Source organism: Triticum aestivum, chromosome 1D, assembly GCF_018294505.1.
Source record: "Triticum aestivum cultivar Chinese Spring chromosome 1D, IWGSC CS RefSeq v2.1, whole genome shotgun sequence".
Taxonomy (NCBI): Eukaryota; Viridiplantae; Streptophyta; class Magnoliopsida; order Poales; family Poaceae; genus Triticum; species Triticum aestivum.
Window position 1 is genome coordinate 60527970 of NC_057796.1, and position 20739 is coordinate 60548708.

The 20739-nt window shown below is 45.6% G+C and overlaps 1 protein-coding gene across 1 annotated transcript; it reads left to right on the forward strand.

Annotated features, from left to right (window-relative positions):
• Window positions 1–14519: 14519 nt before the first annotated feature.
• LOC123165260 (BTB/POZ and MATH domain-containing protein 2) lies at window positions 14520–15821 on the forward strand. Its single transcript, XM_044582895.1, has one exon. It carries the CDS (start codon window positions 14630–14632, stop codon window positions 15713–15715), a length of 1086 nt encoding a protein of 361 aa, XP_044438830.1. The 5' UTR covers window positions 14520–14629; the 3' UTR covers window positions 15716–15821.
• The last annotated feature ends 4918 nt before the right edge of the window (window positions 15822–20739 follow it).

Consider the following 20739-nt stretch of genomic DNA (forward strand, 5'->3'; position numbering starts at 1 on the left):
CGCTTAAAAATATATATTTATCTGGTGTTAATTTGCATGTTGAGATGCAAAAAATAAAACAATAATTCTGTGATAATTACCCTTCGGAAATATTTATTATCTAGTAAGTAGAAGCACGCTGCCACATGTTCTCGTGGTGGCCAGAGGCAGAAAGCAGGTCGTCCATGGCAACGACTAGACGAGCTCATCAATGGCAAGCACTAGAAGTGCCGCTGCCGTATAGCTTGGGTAGATCTCCAAGTGAGGTTTTGTGGGTTAAATTTGGTATGAGCACCATCTTCATATATTTTTTTGAAAACTTTCGGTCTATTCATCACCTGTCACGACAATATAAAAAAAGATCTGTCTAGGACACATCTAGATGTAACATAAACTATGTCAAATCTAACACTAGTAGAAAACAGGGCATAGGTCACAGGGCAGTTTTCACATTAGCCCCGGTTCAGTCACAAACCGGGACCCATGGGGGCATTCGTCCCGGTTCGTGAGCCTAGGGGGCCGGCCGGGGCCTCGTGGGCATTGGTCCCGGTTCGTATGGAACCATTTGTCCCGGTTCGAGCCACGAACCGGGACTAATGGTCCTCGCTCCTGGCCCACAACCATTGGTCCCGGTTCTTGGCATGAACCGGGACAGAAGACCCGGATTTAGTACCGGTTCATGCCACGAACCGGGACCAATGAGGTGCCTATATATACCCCTCGCCCGCGAGCAGAGCACTCCAGTGCTCTGTTTTTTCTCTGGCCGGCGAGGGGAGGGCTTTGTGGTGCTCTAGCTCACCTCCTATGCACATGAGGTGTTCGATGAAATGCCCGAGCCACACTAGTTAAGCTTTGTCCTCTCGAAGCTCGACCTCAAAGCTCCATTTTCCTCGAGATTTGTCTAGGTTTAGCGGCCCGTCACGTCCCATTCCCGTCTTCACCGCCGTCGACCGCCCGCGCCGATCTCGTCGCCGGCAACACCGTGGTGAGCCTCTTGTTCTTATCTTCTTTTTGAAAGAAAAAAATTCTTACTTTAGATAGATACTTGTCTAATTTTCTTACTATTTTATTCCTTCTTATTACATAGTGCGATGGTTTTGGTATCCGCCCCCGTCGGCCCTCGTCCTGTCTATGATTCGGATGTGGTATATATTATTTTTTTATAACTATTTGATTCATTTATTGTTTATGACAAATATACCGACCAGCGTGACATAGATTTTATTTATCTAGGAGGTGGTTGAACCGGAAATTCTAACCGACCCTATTGTCGAGAGGTTAAATTTAGTTGAAGAAGAAAATAATTACTTGAAGGAAAAAATAAAAAAAATTGAGGAGGAGAAGATGATATTGGAGTTGCATGTTGCGGATGTCGTCGATGATCACAAGATCAAGATGGATGCAATGCGCTTGAAGATTAGAAAGATTAGAAAATATGCCATTCATACCGAGGCTTGGTATCATTATGCCGTTGGATCAATTGTTACCTTGGTTGCGATTATGATCGCATTTGTTTTCGCATTGAAATGTTTTACATAGTTTCAATGTATGGTTTAATTAATTAGATGCTCTGGAGAGCTATATATATGTTGTTAGATGAGAACTATGTATATACTTTGGTTCTAATGTGATGATGAACTTCTATTAATTTGGTCACTTAATTATCTATTCATGATGTTCTGTAATGGTTTTTGACACACTTAATTATATATAATGCACGCAGATGAACCGGCAATGGATGTACGGTGACAGACACACCTCCGAGTACATTAAGGGCGTGCATGATTTTCTCGAAGTGGCTGAGACAAACAAGCAGAATGGTTTTATGTGTTGTCCATGCCCTACATGTGGGAATACGAAATCTTACTCTGACCGGAAAATCCTTCATGCCCACCTGCTTTACAAGGGTTTCATGCCACACTATAATGTTTGGACGAGGCACGGAGAAATGGGGGTTATGATGGAAGACGGCGAAGAAGAAGAGGACGATGACAACTATGTGCCCCCTGAATACGGTGATGCTGCAGCGGGGGAAGCTGCTGAAGATCAAGAGGAACCAGACGATGTGCCCAATGATGCTGCAAGGGGGGAAGCTGCTGAAGATGAAGAGGAACCAGTGCCCGATGATGATGATCTCCGCCGGGTCATTGTCGATGCAAGGACGCAATGCGAAAGTCAAAAGGAGAAGCTGAAGTTCGATCGCATGTTAGAGGATCACAAAAAAGGGTTGTACCCCAATTGCGAAGATGGCAACACAAAGCTCGGTACCGTACTGGAATTGCTGCAGTGGAAGGCAGAGAATGCTGTGCCTGACAAAGGATTTGAGAAGCTATTGAAAATATTGAAGAAGAAGCTTCCAAAGGATAACGAATTGCCCGACAGTACATACGCAGCAAAGAAGGTCGTATGCCCTCTAGGATTGGAGGTGCAGAAGATACATGCATGCCCTAATGACTGCATCCTCTACCGCGGTGCGTACAAGGATCTGAACGCATGCCCGGTATGCGGTGCATTGCGGTATAAGATCAGACGAGATGACCCTGGTGATGTTGACGGCGAGCCCCCGAGGAAGAGGGTTCCTGCGAAGGTGATGTGGTATGCTCCTATAATACCACAGTTGAAACGTCTGTTCAGAAACGAAGAGCATGCCAAGTTGATGTGATGGCACAGTGAGGACCGTAAGAAAGACGGGAAGTTGAGAGCACCCGCTGACGGGTCACAGTGGAGAAAAATCGAGAGAAAGTACTGGGCTGAGTTTGCAGCTGACCCAAGGAACGTATGGTTTGGTTTAAGCGCGGATGGCATTAATCCTTTCGGGGAGCAGAGCAGCAATCACAGCACCTGGCCCGTGACTCTATGTATGTATAACCTTCCTCCTTGGATGTGCATGAAGCGGAAGTTCATTATGATGCCAGTTCTCATCCAAGGCCCTAAGCAACCCGGCAACGACATTGATGTGTACCTAAGGCCATTAGTTGAAGAACTTTTACAGCTGTGGACTGGAAACGGTGTACGTACGTGGGATGAGCACAAACAGGAGGAATTTAACCTGCACGCGTTGCTGTTTGTAACCATCAACGATTGGCCCGCTCTCAGTAACCTTTCAGGACAGACAAACAAGGGATACCACGCATGCACGCACTGTTTAGATGACACTGAAAGTATATACCTGGACAAAAGCAGGAAGAATGTGTACCTGGGCCATCGTCGATTTCTTCCGACCAACCATCAATGTCGAAAGAAAGGCAAGCATTTCAAAGGCGAGGCAGATCACCGGAAGAAGCCCGCCATGCGTACCGGTGATCACGTACTTGCTATGGTCAATGATTTACACGTAATCTTTGGAAAGGGTCCCGGCGGACTAGCTGTTCCGAATGACGTTGAGGGACACGCACCCATGTGGAAGAAGAAATCTATATTTTGGGACCTACCCTACTGGAAAGAGCTAGAGGTCCGCTCTTCAATTGACGTGATGCACGTGACGAAGAACCTTTGCGTGAACCTGCTAGGCTTCTTGGGCGTGTATGGGAAGACAAAAGATACACCTGAGGCACGGGAGGACCTGCAACGTTTGCACGAAAAAGACGGCATGCCTCCGAAGCAGTATGAAGGTCCTGCCAGCTACGCTCTTACGAAAGAAGAGAAAGAAATCTTCTTTGAATGCCTGCTCAGTATGAAGGTCCCGACTGGCTTCTCGTCGAATATAAAGGGAATAATAAATATGCCAGAGAAAAAGTTCCAGAACCTAAAGTCTCATGACTGCCACGTGATTATGACGCAACTGCTTCCGGTTGCATTGAGGGGGCTTCTACCGGAAAACGTCCGATTAGCCATTGTGAAGCTATGTGCATTCCTCAATGCAATCTCTCAGAAGGTGATCGATCCAGAAATCATACCAAGGCTAAGGAGTGATGTGGCGCAATGTCTTGTCAGTTTCGAGCTGGTGTTCCCACCATCCTTCTTCAATATCATGACGCACGTCCTAGTTCATCTAGTCGACGAGATTGTCATTCTGGGGCCCGTATTTCTACACAATATGTTCCCCTTTGAGAGGTTCATGGGAGTCCTAAAGAAATATGTCAGTAACCGCGCTAGGCCAGAAGGAAGCATCTCCATGGGCCATCAAACAGAGGATGTCATTGGGTTTTGTGTTGACTTCATTCCTGGCCTTGAGAAGATAGGTCTCCCTAAATCGCGGTATGAGGGGAGACTGACTGGAAAAGGCACGCTTGGAGGGGGGAACTCAATAATATGCAGGGACGGATATTCTTGGTCTGAAGCACACTACACAGTTCTACAGAACTCTACCTTGGTGACCCCGTATGTCGATGAACACAAGAACAGTCTGCGCTCCAAACACCCGGAGCAGTGTGACGACTGGATTACATGTGAACACATCAGGACTTTCAGCAGTTGGTTGGAAACACGTCTCAGAGGTGACACCACTGTTTGTGATGAGTTATACTCGTTGTCCAGGGGACCATCTTCGACTGTATTGACTTACAAAGGATACGAGATAAATGGGAATACATTTTACACGATCGCCCAAGATCAAAAGAGCACCAACCAAAACAGCGGTGTCCGCTTTGATGCAGCAACCGAGAGGGGAAAGGACACATATTATGGTTACATAATGGACAAATGGGAACTTGACTACGGACATGGTTTTAAGGTCCCTTTGTTTAAGTGCAAATGGGTCAATCTGTCAGGAGGCGGGGTACAGGTAGACCCACAGTACGGAATGACAACAGTGGATCTGAACAATCTTGGGTACACTGACGAACCGTTCGTCCTAGCCAATGATGTGGCACAGGTTATCTATGTGAAGGACATGTCTACCAGACCGAGGAAAAGAAAAGATAAGGAAGCGAATACATCATACGATGAGCCAAAGCGGCACATAGTTCTTTCAGGAAAAAGGGACATTGTGGGAGTGGAGGGCAAGACAGACATGTCTGAAGATTATGAAAAGTTTCATGAAATTCCTCCCTTCAAAGTCAAGGCTGACCCAAGCATCCTGATAAACGATGAAGATTATCCATGGTTACGGCGCAATAAGCAAATGACACAAGCGAAGAAAAAGTGAAGACTTTCTCCCGCAACTATTATGATGATAGCATGCCAACTTTGTAATAGACGAGTATGATACCATTGTCCGTTTTTTACAAGAAGTGCATCTAGTTTTTGCCGTAACCCTCTCAACTTTCTTGCACATGCTATGTGGATGAAATGATGATACCATGCCAACTTTCAAACTTTTCAGAGTTCATTTGAAATGCTTTATAAGCCCTGAGTGCAGAGAGGTTAGGCCCGTAAGCCTGCTTTAGAGAGGAGCTCGACAGCTCAGGCGCACCGCACCTTATAAACAGGTGCAGCTCTCTCTTAGCTAGCGAGGTGGGACTAAACTCACCACCACGCCGCTGTGCAAGGCCATTGGTCCCGGTTGGTGGCACGAACCGGGACCAATTCCACCCTTTGGTCCCTGTTGGTGCCACGAACCGGTACTAATGAGGCTGTGGCCCCACGAGCATCTTTAGTACCTGTTCGTGGCACGAACCGGTACTAGAGTTTCTTACTAGCTAAGCAGTTTTTTAGTCCCACCTCGCTAGCTGAGAGGCACTAGGAGCGGTTTATAAGCCCTGAGTGAAGAGACGATGATGAAGAGGCGCAATGCTCACGTTGCTTAGCTTCAAGCCTTGAGGAATAAGGTTGACTGCATCGAGCTATGTGCAGTGCAGTCTACACTATTCTGAAAGGCTTGAAGCAAATCAACGCGCATTGCGCCTCTTTTTTATTTTTAATCATTAAAAGCAAAAAGAATTTTCATAAAGAACTTTTTTGGTAGAAACTTTAATAGCAGAAAGAATTATCATAAAGTAAAATAAATAAGTAATTAGAAACAAAATAAAATAAAATAAATAAGTTTTTTGTTGTAAGTAGAAATAAAACAAAATAAATATAGCAAAAAAGAAAATAAAAAAACTAAATACAGCAAAAAGAATTTTCATAAAGAACTAATGGCACTAATAGAAAGTTTATATGTTTTCTAAAACTAATGGCACTAACAGACAGTTTATAATTTTGCTGACCTAAAAGCAAAAAGAATAAAAAAATAAAGCAAAAAACAAAAGAAAATAAATAATGCAAAAAATTTAAAAAACTGCCACCTATTGGGCCACCACGGCCTGAATACGACTAGAAACCCAACCTGGGGCAGGATTCAGGCCCGCAGAAGGCCCAATAGGCCCACAGACAGCATAGTGTGACATTAGGCCCGTAAGCCTGCATTTGAGAGGAGCTCGAGAGGGTAGCCGCAGTGGGGCTTATAAACCACTCCGAGCCCCTCTCAACTAGCGAGGTGGGACTAAACTTTTGGCCGCGGGCAGCGCAAGGCCTTTGGTCCCGGTTGGTGGCACCAACCGGGACCAATGCCCCCTCTTTAGTCCCGGTTGATGCCACCAACCGGGACCAAAGGCCGCCGCTTCCCGCCCTTTGGGCTGCTGAAAAGAGGCCTTTGGTCCCGGCTGGTGGCACCAACCGGGACAAATGCCCACCTTTAGTCCCGGTTGGTGCCACGAACCGGGACTAAAGGTTTTGCTATATAAGTCCACACTTAGGAAATTTTCGACATACCTCGCCAGTTGCCCCCGACGCCGCCAGGCTGCCCGTGCTCGCCGTCGCCGCCCGCTCCTCATCGCCGTCGCCCCGCGCCCTTGCCTCGACGGGTCGCCGCCCGGTGCTCGTCGCCGTCGCCCTGCCCCCACGCGCCGCCCCGCCTCGTGCTCCCCTGCTCGCGCGCGCCGCCTCGGCGCCCCGAGCCCCCCTGCCCGACCCGCGCGTGCTCGCCGGCGCCCCCGCCCCGTCCCGGCCCCGTGCGCCGGCGCCCTCGCCGCCCCCGCCCCCGCCGTCGCCATCGTCCTAGCCGCCCCCGCCCCGGCTCTGTTTTTTTATTTTTTGTAGTTTAATTTTTTTTCATATGTGATGTATATGTGTATGTGGCTATAATGTATATGTGAAAAAAAAATTGTATGTATGTAGATGTTCAAAATGTATGAATATATATGTCAAAAATGTTTTTTTGTTCATAGAAAGTTTTTTGTTCTTATATAGAAAGTTTTTATATATGACAATGGATATATATTCGATATATATGAGAAATGATGATCCACATGGAAAAGTTTTATATATGCAAAAGTTACAATTTTAGAAAAGTTTTATATATCTAGCTAGGAAGGGAAGAAGAAGAAAAAGAAGGATAGGAAAGAAGAAAATAAGAAGAGGAAAGAAAGAAGAAGAGGAGAGGAAGAAGAGGAGATATAAATAAGAAGAGGAAAAAAGAAGAAAAGGAAGAGGAGAAGAAGAAAGGAATAGAGGAGAAGAAGAAAAAATATCCTCTCCTCTATTCCTTTCTTCTTCTCTCCTCTTTTTATTTCTTCTTCGTTTTCTTATGTTTTATCGGGTCTGTCGTCGTCGATATATACCCCTCCCGATAACTTCAACACGAGGGGGGTCGATATACCCCCTCCCCGATAACATTATTTTCCCGTGTATATATGTCGTCGTTGTCGATATAACCCCCTCCTGATAACTTCAACACGTTGGGGGGTTCGATATACCCCCTCCCCGATAACATTATTTTCCCGTGTATGTATGTTGTCGTTGTCGATATTACCCCTCCCGATAACTTCAACACGAGGGGGGATAACTTCAACACGAGGGGGGGTCGATATACCCCCTCCTCGATAACATTATTTTCCCGTGTATGTATGTCGTCGTTGTCGATATAAAACCCCCTCCCGATAACTTCAACACGTGGGGGGGTCGATATATACCCCCTCCCCGATAACATTATTTTCCCGTGTATGTATGTCGTCGTTGTCGATATATATAACTCCCTCCCAGATAACTTCGACATGATGGACGGTCGATATGTATACCCCCTCTCGACCGTGATAACTTATACCACAGGAGCACCCCCTGGCCCTCTCGCTCGACCAAAACTCTCGAGGACACCCAAACCCTAGAAAAAAAACGATGTCGGTCTCCTACCCCCTCCCGCCGCGCCCCTACCCTTGAAGCGTTGCCTAGGCCACCCCAAACCCGGAATAAGCTAGGTCTACGTTTGCACTAATATATCCACCTGCTGTCATGTTTGTGTAATAATTGCCATGTTGTAATATTTGCAGAAACAATGGAGCACGGACGAGATGAGCAAGCAGAAGATGTGTTGGGGGACATAATCTTAGCCGGAGGTGATATCTTGTCGTATCTTAACGACAATGATGGTCTGGAAGAACAGGGTGATGAAGCAGGCTGCGGTGATCGAAGAGTGGAGGAGGAAAGACATGATTATGATGGCTCCGGTGACCCAATGCTGGTGCAAGAAGGAGCCCGTGGTGACGGCTCCGGTGACCGAACAGAGTCCGGCCAGGTAAATATATTAGTTAAGCCTGTGCTGACTAGCTAATTGATGCATTCATTGTTTTGGTATGTACACATATTAATTAACACTCGTCTTTCTTCTTTTTTCTAGCCCTCCGGATCGAGCACAACTGCGGTAAAGAGACGAGGCCCGAAGAGAAAGTTGCGCTCGGATGAAAGGTTTGAGATCACAGCAATCACGCGCGACGGCCAACCGATTGAACCCCTCCGGACAAAGGATGCTTTTGCTGCTCAGTGCGGGGTTCTAGTTAGGGACAAGATCCCGATCAGCATCCACCCATGGTATAAGCCTAAGAAGGAAGACCTTGAGGTGTCTTATGTCAATGATATGCAGAAAGATGATCTTTGGACTGAGCTGAAGGCAAATTTCACCCTACCGCCAGAGGAGGATCCGGAGAAGCCAGTTAAAGAGCAATTAATCAAGTCTCATGCTCTTAAGAAGATGGCAGACCTATTCAGGAGGTGGAAGAATGAGCTGAAAACGTTTGTCAACAAAGAAGAGACACCTGAATTCATCGGCCGGTATGAGAAGATCAGAGATCACTGGCCCGCATTTGTGGCCCACAAGACATCGGAAAAGAGTAAGAAGATGTCAGCGACAAACAAGATGAATGCTGCGAAGAAGAAGCTTCACCATCGCACGGGGTCAGGTGGCTACCTCAAAGCCCGGCCTAAGTGGGCCAAGTCTGAGAGGGATCTGCTTGATAAAGGGATCGAACCACAGACAATGAACTGGCCAGACCGTTGCCGGACTTGGTTCTTCGGGGCTGGCGGAACCTTGGACCCTGTATCAGGGAGGTGTCGTTGGACGGACGAGCAACTTGCAATACCCGTCAAGAAGATTCAACACTATATCGATGCAGCGCAGCAAGGGACGTTCGTTCCAGACAGAGAGAACGACGAGCTCACAATGGCCCTCGGGAATCCTGAGCACCCTGGACGGACACGAGGCACGCCAGGCTCCGTTCCGTGGAAGGCTGGTTTTCCGGACGCGGGCGGTTACAAAACCCAGGAGAGGAGGAAAAAAGTGGAACATATCCAAATTCAGCGTCTGCACGAAAGGGTTCAAGTGCTAGAGGAACGAGACAGCAATAGAGATGCCGAAACTGCCCCCGAAGCTACACCGCCATCTCAGTGTAGAAGCAGCGTGGCTTCCACCGAGCTGCCTCAGCTGGAGCATGCGGCTACTCCTAGCTACCCCGTGGATGCTATCACGGAGTCTCAACATTGCCACCTTATGGCGGAATGGCAGAACTTGAAAGTCAAGGCTTCTGTTGGCTCTGTTTTACCTACTGAACCCGGCGCAACCTACCACTGCCGGCCGATTCCTGAAGGATATGCTAGGGTGATGGTGGATGAAATAACGGAGGGATTTGAGGACCTCCAGCTTGACCACCCTACCGGTGAAGGGGAGACTCGGCTGGGTTTAGCTCTGAAGACTCCATGCCTATGGCGGAAGGAGCTCATCAAGCTTCCGAACTGGACGGCTCCGGCGAGTAAGGGCACTCCGCCTCCTCCTCCGGCGAGTGATCAGGGCACTCAGCCTCCTTCTCCACCTCGTCAGCAAGGGCGGAAGAGACCCGCCGCCGCTGCGGCTGCTCCGGCGCGTCGTAGTCCTTCTCCTCCGCCTCGTAAGCAAGGAAAGAAGACAGCCGCAGCCACTCCGTCTGCTCTGCCGGCGTCTAGCAGTACAGCTGCCAGAGGAGGGAGGCAATACAGATTCGGTCCTTCTCTGAAGGCTCCAGAGAAGTTACCATATGAGAGGACCGAGGAGGAGAACGCGAAGATCGTGCGAGCCGAAGTGAAGAACTTCTTTGAAGGGGACAAAGCAAAGAAACATTCACCTCCGGAGGAGAAGGTAGATCCGGTGAAAGCAAAGCGCACTCTGGCTGCCCTGACAAAACCACCAATGTCTCCGCCAAAAGGCAACTATGAGCGCGTTCTTGCAAAGGCATATGCCGAAGCGGAGCGGTCGGGAAGTACTGTCAGTGATAAAAGGATGAAAGAACGACGAGCTGGGAAAAAAATTGCCCAACTCGGCGAACAAGAGAACCAATCATGCCCCCCGCTCAAGGTGTCAAAAGACATCGTCGCTAATGATCCGGGTATGGTGCCCGGTTATACCGATCTTGGAGATTACCTGCCCGACGATGTACATTATGAAATCATGGAGGTGGACGAACACAAATACCATTACGGGAAGCCTCTCGTCAAAGATGTCAAATCTCTAAGCACGATGATGCGAAGACTACATGATTGGTACATGAAAACCTACAGAGAGTCTGATGGGATGAGTACTTTAACGCTGAGAGTTAAACCGGAGCATGACCTCGTTGGAATTGAACCGCTGAATGTTCCATTTGAGGATTTCTTCCAGTTTTACAATCTAATGTCCCTCGATAAAACAACGATCACTTGCTACTGTCTGTAAGTAGTACTACTTCTGTCATTAAGTCTCTCTATATAGGTCAGCTCTTTCATTGCATGTATTTATACTTATATATCCTCACTATATTATGCAGATTGAAGATCGCCGAATTGAAGAAAAGACAAATCGGTGATATTGGGTTCATTAACACAAATCTCATAGATGCAACTCAGGTTAAATTTCATGCTAAAGAAGCCGAGGCCAACTTGCTACAATCGTTGGTAATAAATCAAAACAAAGATATAATACTCTTTCCTTACAACTTCAAGTGAGTGTTACTGTCTTCTGCATATTCGGTTTCCCTTTATTAGTCCAGGTTATGGTAATGTAATTGATGACTTATGCATGCATGCGCAGCTTCCACTATATTCTCCTAGAGATTAAGCTTGAGCTGGGAGTAGTAACCGTCTTAGACTCGAGACGAAAAGATCCCCAGGACTATGCGAACATGACTCAAATGCTCCAGAAGTAAGTTAAATCGATCATTATCCACCATATCAGCAACTTTGTTCATTTCCTGATATCAAGTAATTGTTTTCTTTGTCTGGCAGGGTTTGGAGAAAATTCACCTCAAAAGCCCCGGGACTGCCGAACCAGCTGCAATTTAGACACCCGAAAGTAAGTACTATAGTAGCATGTTCCGCGCATCTCCTAGTGATTCAAGCGCTAGTTTGATCAATACCATTTAGCAGGCTTGCTTATCAGTTTGATTGACCTCTATTTCTTGTAAAGTGGTTGTGGCAGCAACCCGGGAATAATTACTGTGGATACTACATTTGCGAGTCCATCCGCTACCATACCTGTGAGCGGGGCTACACTGAAGAACAATATGAAGTGCGTAAGCAATAATATTCACAATTTTATTTTATTACCATCATTTGTGTTGAGTTTCATTTATTCATATATATATGTTTTGACCCCCTTCTTCAAATTAGATTTTTTGGAAGCGGGATCAACTCCTAGCAAAAGATCGTATGCTAGGAATTCAAGCGGAATTGGCGGCATTCTTCCTTGACCACGTGATCGCTGAAAACGGAGAATACTATGTGGACCCTGTGTTCCTACAATATAATTAGGAGATTGTATTGTAAGAGATAATTATTGTATATATGTAGCCGGTAGTGTCGGATAGATATACGAGAACTTGTTGTTCGACCAATATCTCGGAGAAGGAGAGGTGGTCGATATCACTTCTCTCTGTATGCATATATATATATATATATATATATATATATATATATATATATATATATATATATATATATATATATATATGTTCATGACGATCTTCTGTTTCCTTCATTTGATTACTAGCTAGCGTGTCTACTCCTCTCCATACGTATATAGTACGTAGCGTCGACAAAGCACGGAGATAAGAGAGGACACTTCTCTCTATTAATTAGCTAGCTAACACAATATATGAAACACCTAAATTAACCCCCCAAAACCCCTAAACCCCCCCCTTTCAAAAAAAAACAAAAACCTCAGCTCCTGCCAGGTGCTGACGCATGGATGCCTATTGGTCCCGGTTGGTGGCACCAACCGGGACCAAAGGCCCTCCTGCCTGGGCTCCCCGCACCGTCCACGTGGACGGCATGTAGTCCCGGTTCGTGTAAGAACCGGGGCTAAAGGGCTAGGGCATTAGTAACGACCCTTTAGTCCCGGTTCCAGAACCGGGACTAAAGGCCCTTATGAACCGGGGTAAAAGCCCCTTTTCCTACTAGTGTAAGCTGATGTCCACTCTTTTGTGGTCTATTTTTTTGTCTTGATTTTTTTGTTTCTTGTTTGCTACATTATATATCTATGAAGCTTAGATGTGACATCCTTAAAAAACATCTAGATGTGAATTAGACAAACTGTATAAAAAAACGTAAAAAAAGATGTCAATATAAAAAACACTGTAAGTAACAAAAATTACATCTAGATCCGTAGATCACCTAGCGACGATTACAAGTACTGAAGTGAGCTGAAGGCATACCGCCATCATCGTCCCTCCTTCATTGAAACCGGGCAAAACTTATTGTAGTAGACAGAACCAATGCAGCAGAACAACAACCGTGTCGATGAAGAGAAGTGTAATCGAAAGGATCCAACCAGTTGACGCCACGTCCGAACCAGGCTAGGCGGGGAGAAACTAATTCCATCTTCAGGGAGCCGTCGTCGCCTCGCCTTCTTGAACAGGACACAAACCCTAAACGAACCCGAAAAATAATTGAAAATGAAGCAGGATCCTTCCCGCCCGTGAGGCTCGGGTCCACCGCGCCTCCATGACCCTAGGGCCACCGGAGACAAGGTGGACCGACGGTGGCACCGTCGGGAGGCAAATGGTCTCTTTTTTTTAGAGGAGTCGGTGGTTGCGTCGAATAGATCTCATAGCATAAACCTATGGTTTGAGCACCATCTAACCTAAGAAATTGGCTAGATGGAGAAAACATGACCAAAATATTGACTAGTCTTAATTGCTTGCTTTGTAGCCATAATATGTTTAGTAAAAATAATTGGCACAACCATGGGCTTCCATTTGATTCCAACATTTGGCAACAAAATAAGGAACTGGCCGAATTTGCCATGCTTACTAAAAAAACACCATGCACGGACAACACAAATTCTCACAAACATTCACTGGTTATGAAATCCATATTATAAAGCATTGTCGAAATTTTATTTTCTTCCATGGAATCATAAAAGACAAGGCCCAACGCTCTAGAGTTTGAACTGTTCTCTCTCATTTTTACTGGGCAATCGGGTTCTTTTTTTTTAGAAAAGGAGGATGATCCCCGGCCTCTGCATCTGGGCGATGCATACGGCCACTTTATTAATTTTTCTCACAAGACCCTACAAAGTAATACAACAGTAAGACTAAAGCCGCCGTCTAAGCAACAGACTGTCGCTACACCTATCCAGTTGATGAAGGGGCGCAGATAGCTTGGGCCTAATACGGGCAATCGGGTTCTTGGCATGGAAAAAGATGCTTATGAAACTATGGACGATAGAGTGGGAGTTCAAGTAAAAGGCCAAATGACAGAATCATGTGAGAAAAAAACTCTATCCAATGGTTGATGTTGTTCGGATTTCATCTCTCAATCATTGGATAGAGCATACCAAAGGCCGGTATTTAAAATTATTGTGACACAATAAGTTGTGTTTGCGTATGTATTCCTCATCAAGGGTTACAGATAGAGTACAATTCTGATCGTGGCACGATGAGGTCGAGTAGGTGTCATATCTGTTCACAGATGCAATCGTGGCAACTATATTTCGTCCACCATCGGCCATGGCTCGGCGGAAATCACCGCAACAATCTATAACTTGATGATGAGATCGAGGAGGCGCCAATTTTGGTCGCCAGGGAGAGCATCGACGTCGGGACAAGGTGGTCGAAGAGGACGAACTTTGCAATCAGCAGCTCGACGTCGTCACACAGATGTAGTAGCACCAGCACTTTATATACCATGAATTAACTCCCACTAGCTCCCTCATAGAATGCCAGTAAGCACGTCCCAAAACTAATCTCTCCATGATCCACACAATTGACGCGGCACTAAACCTCCTAATATCTGACGACTAAAAATTCATGTACGTATACTTCTCGGTCATTCATGTATACACACATTATTCATTGATCACCTAATTAAGTCAGTGATGCATGCCGAACGCCTGCAGCCATCCAAACAATGTGCTATAACTACTCTACGCATCGCCTGTGATGCACCCTAAACTTATAACCCTTAAACATCACAAGCTTGAGTATCGATCGCTCAATCCACTCTGGAATCGACCATGTCAATGTCGGCGCTTATCTCTGCTCTCCGCGGCGCCGGCCGTCAGCAGCTCGCCGCCGGCACCACTGTCACCACCACGCAGGTTACCGGTTCCTACTTGCTCAGGATCGACGGGTGCACACTGAAGACGGCCATCAATGACACGCTGGTCAAGTCAGGTACCTTCGGCGTCGGCGGCCATGACTGGCGCATCCTGTGCTACCCGAACGGTGCGTGGTTGTACCGCGGCTGGCTCTCCCTCTACCTCGAGCGCGCCAACCATAGCAAGACCGGCGACGCCATGGCGGATGTCCGCATGAGCATACTCGACCACGACGGCAAGACAATTACAACCAAAAGTGGCGGCCGGAAATTCTCGGGCCCCGATGATAGATGCGGCTGGGACGAATTCGTGGAGACCGAAGCCCTGGACAAGGAGAAGCGCCTCAAGGATGATGACAACTTGTCCATCCTATGCGACGTCATCGTCTACGACACGCGCGCCGCCGACTACCGCGCCGGGCTCACGCCCACGGGTACCGTGGTGCCTCCGAGCGAGCTGCACCAGCAGCTCGCGGTGGTCCTGTGGGAGTCCAAGGAGGGGGTGGACGTGGAGATCGAGGTCGGCGGGGAGACCTTCGCGGCGCACAGGTGGATGCTCGCCGCCCGGTCGCCCGCCTTCAAGGCGGAGCTCGCGCTGACCACAGCAACGAACAGGCTACACATCGACGACATGGATGCTGCAGTGTTCAAGGCCATGCTTCTCTTCATCTACACGGACGCGCTGCCCAAGGAGTTGGAGCTGGCAACCATGGCGAAGCCGCTGCTCGTGGCGGCGGACAGGTACAAGCTCGAGAGGCTGAAGCTGATCTGCGAGGAGGAGCTGTGCGGGCACATCGGCGTGCAATCGGTGGCCGCCATGCTGGCGCTGGCGGAGCAGAATTCTTGCCGCGTGCTCAAGGAGGCTTGCACGGGGTTCCTCTCCGAGCCCGGTAATCTCAAAGCAGCCATGGCGACCGGTGATTTTGAGCAGCTGAAGACGGGTTGCCACCCTGCTCTTATGGAGCTCCTCATGAAGCAGTATATTGCCACGATAGAAGCTTAGGGCCCTGCAGTAGCCTGCAGGATTAGTGCGTTAACTGGGTTTAATCCTCCTATTCTGAAAGATCTTTTTTCTTTTTGCGATTACTAAATGACCATTACTTAGACAAGCTTTATCTTGGGTTTTAATGTGAGCGAGTGTGCACGCTGCACGGTGATGTCCGTGTCTCTGTGTTTCCATAGAAGATTAGCGTTTGCCAAATAATGTTCAGTTTTGCTATTTCTAAGGAACTGGATTTTCTTTTCACTTTTTCGCATTTAAGTTGATTTTAATGGGGAAGAAACGAAGCAGAGGCGGGGCGACACGGGCCGGCCATGGCGTCACCAGCGAAGGATCGGCCCCGGGTTGCCTAGTTTGGGTCGTCGGCGACAGATTTGGCGTGGGAAGGTTTAAAGGGATGGCCAGAATTGTTAACAGCACGGCGGACGCAAAGGTCGGGGCGGCGAGCTGTGCAAGGTAGTATCTTCTTGGGCTTCCGTTAGATATATAGGTAAATTAGGTTTTAGTCCCTTATAGCATGAATTGGGAGAGGTCATATTCCTCGACCTACACGCCAACGAAACGTGTACCACTTGTCCCTCCCGTGCACGATTCAGGCGGGCCAGAGCGCATGGAGGGGCACCCCTATTTTTTCCATTTATTTTTGTCTGTGATATAAAAATAGTTCTCAGAAAACAAAAATGTTGGTATTTAAAAAATTCTAAAATTCAAAAAAGTCCAAGCATTAGAAAAAATGTTCAAAATTCCGAAAAGAGTTCGCTGTTTCAAAAAAAAATCATGATTTAAAAAAAACATGTCGAAGAAATAAAAAAAAAGTTCATGGATTCAAAGAGATTTCGAAGAATGTTCGTGTATTCAAAAAATGTTCGTGAATTACAAATGTTCACGAATTAGAAAAATGGTCAGTATTTTGAAAACAATGTATGTAGATTCTAAAAATGTTCGCATATTAAGAAAATGGTTGTGATTTAAAAAAGCATGAATTCCAGAAATGTTCACAATTTAAATTGTTATTTGAGAAATCGTAAATTGTTTGTGTATTTTGTTCATGATTTTGAAAAATAAATTGCATATTCAAAATATATTCGCGAGTTTGTAAAACTGTTCAGAAATTCATAAAATGTTGGTGATTCGGAAAAATTGTGATTTCTTTAAAATGACCCTGTATTCAAAAAATGTTGTCAAATTCAAAACATGTTGAAGAGTTCAAAAATGTTCATGATTTCAAATAATATTTACAAATTTGAAAAATGTTCACAAAATGAAATGTAAAAATATAGAAAATATTAAAGGAAATATAAAAATCATAATGAAAATAAAATGAAAGCCGGAAGAAAATTAAGAAAAATAAATAATGGTTCAGGTATTTAGAACCTTCCCGAAACTGATGGAAAAGACCCCTTAATGGGCCGGACCATACAACATCGGTAGCAACCCGGGGTACGTGTTTGATCGCTATCCCCGTGGTATTGTGGATCTGCCATGAACTGGGTCGAAGCTCCTATAAGATGTACCCCAAATTATTAAGAAATGTTCATGTTTTCAAATATTGTTCGTACTTTACATAAAAATGTTATCAAAAGGTTTAAAAATGTTCAATTTTAAGAAAAGAATATTCACATAGGTTTAAAGAATGTTCGAGCAATTCAAAAGAAATGTTTGTGTTATCCAAAAAAATTGACAATGTTTTAAAATTGTTTTCGAAATTTTGAAAAATATTTTAATTTTATAAAATGAGTACAAAAATCACCTGACAACACAAAACAGTTACCCCTAAAAAAACGAGTTGAAAACTGAAAGGAAAAAAATCCGACGCTCAGTAGCTCGACTGAGTCGCCAAGTGTTGCGAGCGGTTAATGGTCGAGCACTCGAGCCAACTCTGGTAGGTCGCTCTCGCCCAAAAGCAATCAGTGATTCAATGCGTTGCTCGGGGCATGATCGATACAACGAGATCATTTTGATGGCAAGGATGAGTGGACAATGGAGGACAGCGGAAGCTGCTCGTCCCTAAAGACCGTGGCACTCTTAATGTTCTAGATGATCTAAAGATTATGCGGTGATGACGAAGCCTCAGGCGCACTTCAAGCCAAGAGCCAAAAGGTAGGTTAGGGGGACCGGCGCAACCCATGCACATACTAATATTTCTCTTGTTGCAGGTTACTCGTCTTTCATCCATTCTTTTTAGAGGGTACTGCCAAAAGAATTGGGCCTAGCTTGTATTCTTCTGTGCTTTGTGTATTTTGATACGCGCAAGCCGGGTGTGAATTTTTGCTGATTTTGTATTGCCTAGATACGACTTAATCAATCAATATAACTCCATTTTAATATATAACCAAAAGAGCTTTTCTCGTGAAGGAGGCATTAGCAAACCCGGGGATGTAACCTTACAAAAATAAATAAAAAGGAAATCGAATACGAACCAGCAGAAGTTAGGCCAGCCAAAGGTTGACAATGACTAGCTAGAGCCAAGAGCGCACCGCTAAGCGCTAATGGGCATTGCAGCAATCAAAAGAACCAACCATGAGAAAGTTCACGCACGATTAATAAGTAAAACTAATGGCCGTTCGTGTCCTTTAAAGCAAAGACAAAGGTACGTCGTCGTCGAGCATGGCACGGTCCGGGTGATGTTTGCATCAGCCATGATGTAATTAACCCTAATTATTGCCTTAATCTAAGCATAAATTTCCATCCCGTATCATGACCTTTCAACTAATGATGCTCGAGTTAGGTTAGTGGGACGCAGGACACCATGAAAATGAAAAGGCACCCGTCAGTGATTGTGATTTTTTTTATCATCGATGACGAAAGACGTAGCCAAGCGCGCAATCCCATGGGGGTACTACTAAGTAACCAGGGTGTATATGATGTAAAAAAGAAGTAGCCAGGGTGTATCCATCAAGAATTAGTATGTGGGTAACTTGGACATTAAGGAATCTGCCATCATCTTTAATGATATTCTTTTAGTTTGATTTGTCTGTCAACCTACAGTTCTGTAATATAAATGTTCCTAAAAATGTGGCATCCCGAAAGTGTGTCTAGTACGAGTGCAGACTTTGGGTGACCGAGCTTCAGTGAGCTTGATATTTACAAAAAATCAGAAAGCATATCTAAAAGTTTAAAAATATTAGAAAAAATCTATTGAAACTTATATGTGTTCAGCACGGACATGTGAAAATTTGTTTGAAAATATTGTGATTTGCAGGTTGTACAAAAAAACAAAAATTCAGCCGTACAAAAAAAATCAGCCCATTTTGGAAATATGTATTTGCCGTTTTTGTGTACGCCACATGTAAAGGTATATTGTTATGAAATTTTGCACATAAATACTATACATGCGTACGAGTGTTCACAAAAAAATTTCAAAATTTCCACGCTATAGAAAAATTATTATTATTTGGAAACGGGCACCATGCCCGTGCACCAATTGCAATTTCCAGTCTAGTACGGAGTGGCTAGAGCAAACTAGCATGCATGTTGAATTAAGTGTAATTTGTGTGTGCTCTTCAATCGTATTTAGCTCAAACTTAAGCTAAACACCAAGGAGTACATAAAAAAATATGTCCAATCTAATCAAGTACGGAAGTTTCTCAAATTCTACGGAACATGCTCCGCTTGCGGGCGGGGACAATGTTAGGCCATCTAACAATGTTGAGTTGATGCGAAACAAAACACACAAAATTAAGAATTTGTACCGATTTTGCTTCAGCACACCCCCCCATCTCTCCCATCCGGCAGTTCATTGGCGGTCAGTGGCAGGAACCAAGTCTAGTAAGACGGCGATGGTGCATTGGAATAAAATCTCTTCGTCCTCTTCCAACCTTGAAGACGTCTGATTTTGGCTCTGGTGAATGGCCTATGATTGGGTGTGTGTGTGTGGGGGGGGGGGGGGGGGGGGGGGGGGGGGGAGGGGGGGGGGGGGGGGTTTGCCAAATTTATATGGCCTGTCAACCAAGGAAATCAGTTGGTTGGATTTTGGTTTGGCAACTTCAACCTCTTCTTTTGAGTTGTTATGTGGCATGGCTTTTCAATCATCTGGACTGATGGTGAAGGATTGCAAGTCAGCATTGCGCGGGGTGATGCCCCAACCGACATTCTGTCAACTGTTATTACATCTCACTTCTACTGATGAGTTGGTGGATATCTCCGGGCGAAAGCCTCGATTCGGTGTTGGATCGGCACGATGGCGGCGTCCTCAACGCCGCTCCTCTGTTTGGAGCGTTGTGTTTGGAGACATGGCTGGCTCCTCGTTGCTCTCCTCCGGGTGTTCGTCGTTGTCCTTTTTTGATCCTCCATGGCGCTATGTACGACTGTTGCTGGTGTGTCCAAGACGGTGTCTTCCCGGATCGGATCGAGTCCTGCCATTCACCTGCCACACCTTCTCTAAGGCGCTAAGGGTGGATGGTACGTTGAGGAGTGAAGTTCTGCGACAGTTGGTGGTCTTCGAAGATGGCCGGTGTCGGTCGAGACGTGGTGTGGTGTATCTTCTTAGGATAGGCTCTTTTGCGTTGTAACTTGCTTTGCAGTGGTGTTTCTCTTTATCCTGTTGGGTGTGGTGTTCGTGCTACGCTCGTTGTTCGCGGCGAGTGGTAGTTTTCTTGTAACTTGCATTCTCTCTTCTATAAAGCTATGGTACGCCTTTGGCGTACTCTCGAAAGCTTTGTACGGCAAGAGTGATTGCAGGCGGCATACAGTCGAAGAAAAAAGATGGCTAATTTCATGTAATTTTATTTTTTTAATTGGTCATTTTGTGTCTTGATTTTTTTTATAATTTTCAGTTCTAAGATGTTCTTTAGGTGTCCTTTCTTACAAAAACGAAAATTCATCAACTAAGCATGGGACTTACCTTAAATAAAACAATATAGAAATATCTTCCTCTCTAATCTGCATCCCTTCGCGTGGATGAAATAGAGGGCATTTTCAGTCAAAGTCATTCTACATGCAACGTTGGATAACGAACCGCATAGAAGCATGGCCAGAATTTTGCAAATTTTAGCAGGTCGTTCCGATTGATACCAAACAATATATGC

Bases quoted from the DNA above. Each gene is read 5' to 3' on its own strand.
- LOC123165260 (XM_044582895.1), top strand. From the start codon at position 14,630: ATGTCAATGTCGGCGCTTATCTCTGCTCTCCGCGGCGCCGGCCGTCAG.